Below are 8817 nucleotides of genomic sequence, written 5' to 3' on the forward strand. Positions count from 1 at the left end.
GAAGAGCTGCATCAAACCAGTCTCAGGACTGAAGACCACAACAACAACAACGCTGTACTATCACAGGAAGATGAGGGAATGCTTGAGGTGCGATGGTCGAGATAGCTGCATGCGACAACACAGAACGGCGCAGGTGGTCGCGGAAGTGCTGTGGTCGCCTACCGCTGTGGTTGCCTACCGCTGCCGGCACCGACCGTGTGTTCCCGTGTTGCATCACGCCGGCGGCAAGGGGAGAAGGAACCCGAGCAGCGCGGGGGCACCGCCCATCGGCCAGAGCAGCCCAGCCCAGCCCGTGATAGGACGGGACGGCTCAGCATGGGACAGGACGGTCTTGGACGAGACCCGCCGCGGCCGAGGCCGGCGCGCCGACTCCAGTATATAAGCGGCGAGCGCGCCGCTCGGGGCAGGCACAGTTCATTCCGCAGCCGCAGACATGAAGGTCCTGGTGAGTACCGGCAGCCACGCAGGACTACGCACGCCGCCACGCCCCGGGCGAACACGCCCAGACTCCCTTTCACTTGGCGACGGCCGTCGCTAGGCCGCTACTGACCTTGTCACGCCGACGCGTCCGTTCACGGACCACTCCACCACCTTGCAGACGGGTCTCTCCTGCACTATCAGCGGATTGCCTTTAACACATAATCTATTCCCTGATACTTGTACAGTCTCAGTTTCTGCACGTAACCATCACCATAGGACATTTTCCTAGTGCAAACCACTAGTAGACTACTCCAAAACTTCTACTTGGAAATTTGGAGTAAGGTTCTAAGGGACCCAACAGCAGAGGTCATCGGTTCCTAGGCTTACACACTAATTAAACTAACTTATACTAAGGAAAACACTTACACCCATGCCCGAGAGAAGACTGGAGCCTCCAACGGGGAGGGGGACCTACACGAACGGTGAGAAGGAGCCTCAGACCGCGCGGCACTTCTACTTCCTCTTTTCGGGTACATCCTTATTGATGTCATTGTCTAAAACCTTCTCTATTACCACGAGGATTCCAGCAACGAAATATTTTCCCCCACTTTCTCTCAGTCGATAAGGCTGTATGTCGTGTGTACAAAAGTTCAAATGTGTGTGAAATCTTATGGGATTGACTGCTAAGGTCATCAGTCCCTAATCTTACACACTACTTAACCTTAATTTCCCTAAGACAGACACACACACCCATGGCTGAGGGAGGACTCGAACGTCCACCAGGACCAGCCGCACAGTCCATGACTGCAGCGCCCCTGACGGCTCGGCTAATCCCGCGCGGCTATTTCGCGTGTACCTCCATTTCTGTTTTCCCTCTGCACTTACGATAGTTCACCCACCAGGTTAGCCGAGAGCGCTAATGCGCTGCTTCTGGGACTCAGGTAGGCGCGCCGACGCCGGATCGAATCCGCACAGCGGATTAGCGACGAAGGGCCAGTGTGCCGGCCAGCCTGGTTGTGGTTTTTAGGCGGTTTTCCACATGCCACTAGGTGAATACCGGGCGCGTCCCCACGATCCACCTCAGTTACATGACTCGCAGACATTTGACACATATTCGCACTATTTCATGGTTTACACTAGATACATACAGCTGGGGTACACTGACTCTGTCCTGGGGGGTACAGGGTGGCGACATGAATGGCATCTGCCCACCCCTTCAATTAACCATGCCACGATATCCGACCGTAACACCCAGACCTGGTGGTAGCTCGAGCGGGTTTTGGATACAACAACTACTAAGATAGTTCAAAAATGTAGTCTCTTGACCACAAGTCTGTGTTTCCCCGCCTCCCAGCTATTCCCAACCTGCTTTTTTCTGTTGCTTCTTGAACAATTTGAAATTTTGGGAAGTTATTTGACGTCTAATAATAGAACTATCTTTAATTTTCTACTCGACGCTAATGACAAATTAGTTTTACAACATGTCGTTTGGTTTCTCAAATTAATTCCAAATTATTTTTAATTTCTATCATTTTGATATCCAACTGTCTACTGGTGGCCCTAATGAAACGAAATACTCAGTCGATTACTTTTCTTTCTTCGGATTACCTACATATCATTTACACATTTCTGTAATTAGTTTAGTATTTCGTGGTTTTTTTATTTCCAATTCTTCTATTACGTTGTTGGCATCCTCCTGCAGTCGAATCGGAGAAAAGAAAATCAGAATCAGTCATTCACATGCTGTCGAAGCCGACAGTTCCGATTTCTCTCTTGGTATGAATCAGCACGTCTCTTTTGTTGATAATTATAAGGTATTGGCCTACTACTTGGACTGTTTCATATCGCAAAATCAAGGTAAAAATATTAGCTAGGATTACCACTGAGGAGAAAGATATTTGGTTAGTGTTTTTCTGTAATTATCTGCTCTGCCTCTCGCCTCCTGCGAACTGGTAGTGTGCTAAATTTGACCAAATTAGAAAAAGGGTTTGGTGCATACTGTCTCGATATTCTGTTCCAGAAATTTGCCAACTGATTCGTCGGGAACAGGAAACAGGGCCAAAGGCAGATATAATGTAATCGGGGAGATTCATAAATTGTTTGAGTGAATGTTTACTTGTATTGCTAAGTGGCTAGAATGAGAGTTGGTCCCCACTTTATCTAAGCACGTTGTGAACTGCATCGTACACAGCAATAAGGAGAGGCGGGGTATGGAATACTGCAGTAGCTGTCGTGTTAACGAAGTTGGACAGGGCAGAAATCATTAGCAAACATGTGAATACAGAAAACAGAAGTTTTACTTAACTCCAGTTGTTGCGAAGAAACTTTAGAAGGGAACAAACAGCAATAACCAGCTATTAGAAGACGCAAAATAAAGAACATTGTGCAGTCTCAAGCTACTAATGCACGAGCGAACTATCGAAGGCGGTACAAAACTGAAGACTGTAGAAGCCTGCAATTGACACTGGGCCATGTAGCTGCCGCCAGCCATCCTATAACGCGGAGACATAGGGCGCTCGTAGTGGGAGCCGCTGAAAGCATGACTCAGCGGGCGCGCATCATTGGACTCGCCAGGTTGCCGCGCGACTGCTGACACCGTCTACTGTGAGACACCGGTGGGGGTGATATCGATCTATCATAACACAGAACACTAATCCAATGTCACAGCACTGTGTTCCCTCATGTGATAATTTTATGATACAGGCATAGGAGAACTCTTAACGAACTGACAGCTTCACTTCATGTCCTCTGGCGTACTTCTTCGCGATCTCTCTGATGACTTGGTTGCCGACAGGACCCTCAATGTCTATCTCATTTAGCTTTCCTAGACGCTTTAGCATTAAATTCGCCAGAGCATCCATTGCCAGTTTGCTTTAGCGATCCTTGAAGAGTTTGGTCCAGATAGTTAGGTTCAAATGGTTCAAATCGCTCTGAGCACTATGGGACTTAACATCTATGGTCATCAGTCCCCTAGAACTTAGAACTAATTAAACCTAACTAACCTAAGGACATCACACACACCCATGCCCGAGGCAGGATTCGAACCTGCGACCGTAGCGGTCACGCGGTTCCAGACTGAAGCGCCTAGAACCGCACGGCCACACCAGCCGCCAAGATAGTTAGAATCAGCACAATCCGTGACGTGTTGTAGAACGTGCTAGATAGAGCAGACGCTCATACTGTGTGCGTAGTGCAGCTGAAATATAACCACCTATGTCGAGTGACGCAACGGGGGCCTTGAGGAATTATTTGAAGCTAGGAATAATTGTCAGGAAACGTCCTCCAATGACATTCGATACTGTCCGAGTTTCTATCGAAAATGCCTCTCTCTCAGCCATTTCTTCTACAGCAAACCTGAGTTGTAAATCTGTATAGCCACAATCACGCCATAGTATCGTCCACACTGAACTTGAGCATCCCTTGCCAGAGCTTGCCAGAAACACGAACAGCAACACGGAGTGAGGTAGTGCAGTGGTTAGCGCATTGGACTCGCATTTGTAAGAACGACAGTTCAAAACTGTGTTTGGCCATCCAGATTTAGGTTCTCCGTGATTTCCCAAAATCACTCCAGGCAAATGCTGGATGGTTCCTTTGAAAGAGCACCGCCGGTTTCCTTCCCCATCTTTGTTAGCATCCAAGCTTGTGCTCCGTCTCTAATGATCTCGACGTCGATGGGACGTTAAACCCAATTTTCCTTCTTTCCTTCCTTTACCAACAGCTAGTGATTCATGAGGTACTGCCGAGCAACATATATACTTGTGGGCACTGTGCTCGGCTCCCTAGCAAAGACACATATTAATGTTAATTGCCTCTGCTCTTAGCGGAGTCTACAATATTGTTGGGGCAGATGTGCACGTATCAGACGATTTGTTATTTCCTGAACTCTGACAGAGCCATTGCGAACTGTTCGGCCTACAGTCCATCACACAAGTTGTGGTTTCTCTCAATAGGGTGGTCAAGTTGCAGGCATTTTCCCCCGTACCTCAAACTCTGTAACATAGTAGTACGACGTATCCTGTCCTCAATTTGTTTCTCAAGACACCCTCCTCAACTCCTCGAAGTTCCTCAATATATTTTTGTTGCTCTGCCCCTGAAACGCGTGAGCAGTTTTGAGAAGAGCGGTCGCTCCGTGTGTGTTTGCAGGTTATCCTGAGCGCCGTCGTTGCCGTGTCGGTGGCCACCCCCGGCTACCTGGGTCTGGGTGTGCCGGCAGCCATCCCGGTGCCGGCCGACGCCCCCGACGTGGCGGCCGTGAAGGCGGCGCACCTGGCGACGCAGGCGGCGGAGGCGGCGCGCAACACGCTGGGCATCCCCGTGCCGTCCATCGTGCCCGCCGACGCCCCCGACGTGGCCGTTGTCAAGGCGGCGCACCTGAACATCCAGGCCGCCGAGGCCGTGCGCAACACCCTGGGCGTGCCCGTGGTGCCCGCCGCCGCCCCCGTCGTCGCCGCCCCCTACGCCTACGCCGCCGCCGCCCCCTACGGCCTGGCCGCCCACCTGCACGCCAAGGCCGCTCTCCTCGGCTAAACCTGACTGCTCTTCCTTCACCCAATCTGTCGATACCTTCCCCGCTGTACAAAAGTAAATTATGTACAAATTAATTTTTGCAAATAAAATTGTCTGCAAAAATTATAAAATGAGTTCAGTGTCTCCCATTCCGACTACTTTAGTTTTTATGAGGTAACTACTATTGTATGCTCGATAACAGCAATTTCACGTAATTCCAAACACCATGTTCACAGTTTTAGCGCCTTCATCAAGGAAATGACTTAACTCCTACAAACCCTAAGGGATCTTTGACTTCTGGCTAACGAGTGTGGACAAACATTCCTCTATAAGTGTGCAGGCTTTCGCGGCATTATCATTAACGGTAAAGACATATGTTTTTGGATGGAGTCCGCCTTTAGCAAAACAGTTTCTTTTTTTATCCCAAACATGTTTCACTGCAGTTGCAGCAGCTTCAGTGAGCTTTTACTTCATGGTTGATGAAAAGCCATAAAATAAGAGCACACTGATTCTGCTGCAACTGACATGAAACACGTTTGTCATAAAAAAAAACAGGTGTTTTGCTAAAGACAGACCCATCCAAAAACATATGTACTGTTAATGGACACACGGACAAAAGAGCTTCAACAACAGCATGATTATTACTCCAGAATGAGATTTTCGCTCTTCAGCGCAGCGGAGTGCGTGCTGATATGAAACTTCCTGGCAGATTAAAACTGTGTGCCGGACCGAGACTCGAACTCGGGACGTTTGCCTTTCGCAGGCAAGTGCTCTACCATCTGAGCTACCCAAGTACGACTTAGGCCCCGTCCTCACAGAAGCTCTCCTGCGAACCTTGCAGAACTAGCACTCCTGGAAGAAAGGATATTGCGGAGATATGGCTTAGCCACAGCCTGGGTGATGTTTCCAGAATGATATTTTCACCTTGCAGCGGTATGTGTGGTAGAGCATTTCTCCGCGAAAGGCAAAGGTCCCGAGTTCGAGTCTCGGTCCAGCACACATTTTTAATCTCCCAGGAAGTTTCCGATTATTAATGAAAAGCCTGAGTTATTAGCTTGTGTCACAGTCCTCTTCATACTTTTGCAATAGCTGACGTTTCGATGCATCTGCTGGGGTGTCCTTCAGAATCCCACTGGTGTCCCTGGATGGTTACACAGGAACACCGCTTGAAGGCTGAAGAAGACTCCAGCAGAAGTATCGAAACGTCGAGCGATGAAGAAGTTTTGACGAAAATTCCTGTCTTTTGGCCATTCTAACGACTCAGAAGTGGATGTGACATTAGTATGTGAAATGCTGAAATCAAGAAGATCATCAGTTTGTTAAAGGATATTTGTTTAGAAACAACTGCGACATCTTGTACAGAATACTGAAATAAGAAACTTCACAGTGAAGTAAGTATTAATGAGTGCGAATTCCAGTCCCTTAAGATGTTGTCAAGAGAAAATAGATGACACAATAGCGCAAATGGTCATGCATTTTATAGATCTTCAGAATATTTAGTTCATAGAGGTGCTTGGCAGCAATCAGTGTGTAAACTATAAATCAAATTTCCCAACAATGAAGCTGAATGGCCTTCTGACAACTTGCCCATTCTTCAACAATGAACGACTGGAAAATGAGTTAGGAAACATTTAGGTTGATAAATATAAGTAGTTATCACATGCAGACCTTCTAAAACTCAATGGGCAATCATCTTCACAATATTTATAACGAAGTAACAAAGTTTATCAAACTCATTCTTACATTCACTGTCACTACAGATTCTTCTGAAAGAAGTATAAGCACCCTTAAAATAACTAAGAAACGCATTTGCAATTCTATGACAAATGAGGTGTTCTTTTTGCACATATGCCACACAAAAAAAGACAAGGAATGAGACATTTGAAGATAACGTGACTGATAGCTTTGGTGCGAAGGATAATCAACGCATGGACCTCCTCTAAAGAAAGATATAAGGTAAAACTACCCACAATTAATCCATTAGCTTCAACACTGGCCGTTAAAGGGAAGTTCAGCAGAAAGGCAAATTCAGTGGATTATGATAGCCCCTGCCTATACTGACTGATAGAACTAAGCTGTTCACAACTCATATTTCATTAACCATTTAACATATCGTAATTCTATTTTGACCCAAGTTAATTGTGAAAAATTCCTCACTAAATAACGTTTACTATCTTTTCATAGCTATTTTAATCACAGAGATACAGATATCAACTTCGCCTTTTCAAACGGAACTAGAGTATTTTCTTTTGCTAATATCGTAGTTTTAAAAGAGAAGAATACAAAGGTGTTTCACTCCTCAAAATAATGTTACTAGTTCCAGACCAGTTACAGTATTTCGAACAAAGGATTTATCCGTGAAATCATTTGATATCTTATGCAGAAATTCCTGTTATCATACAGAACTGACGCCTCAGGCTGACTGGACACTCCAGCTAGACGCAGCTAAAAGAATCTAATTACAGAAGAGCGAAACAGAGGAGAAAACTTTTATTTAAAACTGATACTAATCACCTATTCGAGATAATGATCTGAACTTTTTACTACAGAGATTCTTTCAGAACATACCCTAATGTAAGCATTCTTTTTAGAAGCCACTATGAGAGGACTATAATGAAGTATGTTAACGTAAGAATTCTATTCTAGATAAAAAAAAACGTGAGAAGTGTCTGTTGAAGAATTCATTGTGAACCCTGACACTGGAAAATACACATCTATAACGCTCGTTGTCGGAGACTATGACCGCACATCGCTTGACGCTGGATCAGTTTAAACTACCCCACAGAAATCACACACTGAAATATACTTGTCACATGAAGACACGCGCCACCACTACCACAACCGATCATAGCATGACAACTAGCCTGCAGATTTAGTTGATGTAGCCTGCCATTAAGACACGGCTATTGGTCACGTAGATGGATATAAATCACTTATGTACGCAAGGAATCCGTGAGGAATTTAATTCGTGTGTAAGCTACAGATTTATCTTGAGGAAACTCAGGAAGAGACCAGATGTTTTGTTGTTCACTACAGAATACTTAGTTCTTACTAGGCATTTTAAGACTCAGGAAAGTACCATTGTCAGGTGAAGTTAAATGCAAAAGATAAAGGATGATCTATTCTTGACAAGATAGAAGTGGAACAGCCAGACAGTAAACAAACATGTCTTTTTTCAACACGATGGTTGTAGGTGAATATGATGGACACATGAAAGCAGAGTTATGAAATCTGTCTTTAATGAATAAAATATTGCTCTGTTAACGTAGGTGGAGTGCCACTGAAATAGACATGTAAAGAATTTTAAAGAACATTTTTTGTAGTTGGTAACAGAACTCAGTGCAACGACACCCTATAGGAAAAGTGTTGACTGACGCTACTAAAAGACAGGTGTGTCAGTTCGAGATAAATGGCAGACAGACTTACGTTCGACATAGGTGGAAATAAAAAAGATGCCTTGAGAGAATTTCGGATTCGGATTTATTTTGTGGGCTGCACGACGTTTGACAGAGAAATGAACATTTCGGCTAGGTAGACTGTTCAAAACACTTCTGATAAAGAGGATTTATTCAAAATTACCTTTATAGGCATTAGATACTTCAAGACACGAAATTCCTAGTTTATCAACACTGTATGCATGCTAGAAACTTCTACCGTATCTCGACGCATGATTACGACACCAATTATGAATACGTTTGCCTGTTCCAGAGAGAGAATTGTCGTACCCGTACTCAGTTATTCAGAAATGTCGATCAAACGTCAATTAATTTTGAAGATAGTTAGAGTTTCTTCAATTAAACTCCGCAAAACACTTTACGGTGTGTGGCGGAAGATACTTTATGTACCGCTGACTCTCCCCCCGTTTACCGTTCCAGTTGTGAATGTTGCATG

At 45.3% G+C, this 8817-nt stretch overlaps 1 protein-coding gene across 1 annotated transcript; it reads left to right on the plus strand.

Moving 5' to 3' along the window:
• The first annotated feature begins 289 nt into the window (after positions 1–289).
• On the plus strand, positions 290–5052 carry LOC124789186 (cuticle protein 18.7-like). Its single transcript, XM_047256479.1, has 2 exons — positions 290–445; positions 4564–5052. Exons 1-2 carry the CDS (start codon positions 434–436, stop codon positions 4945–4947), a joined length of 396 nt encoding a protein of 131 aa, XP_047112435.1. The 5' UTR covers positions 290–433; the 3' UTR covers positions 4948–5052.
• Positions 5053–8817: the final 3765 nt, after the last annotated feature.

The sequence above is a fragment of the Schistocerca piceifrons genome, chromosome 3 (genome assembly GCF_021461385.2).
Source record: "Schistocerca piceifrons isolate TAMUIC-IGC-003096 chromosome 3, iqSchPice1.1, whole genome shotgun sequence".
NCBI classification, from domain to species: domain Eukaryota; kingdom Metazoa; phylum Arthropoda; class Insecta; order Orthoptera; family Acrididae; genus Schistocerca; species Schistocerca piceifrons.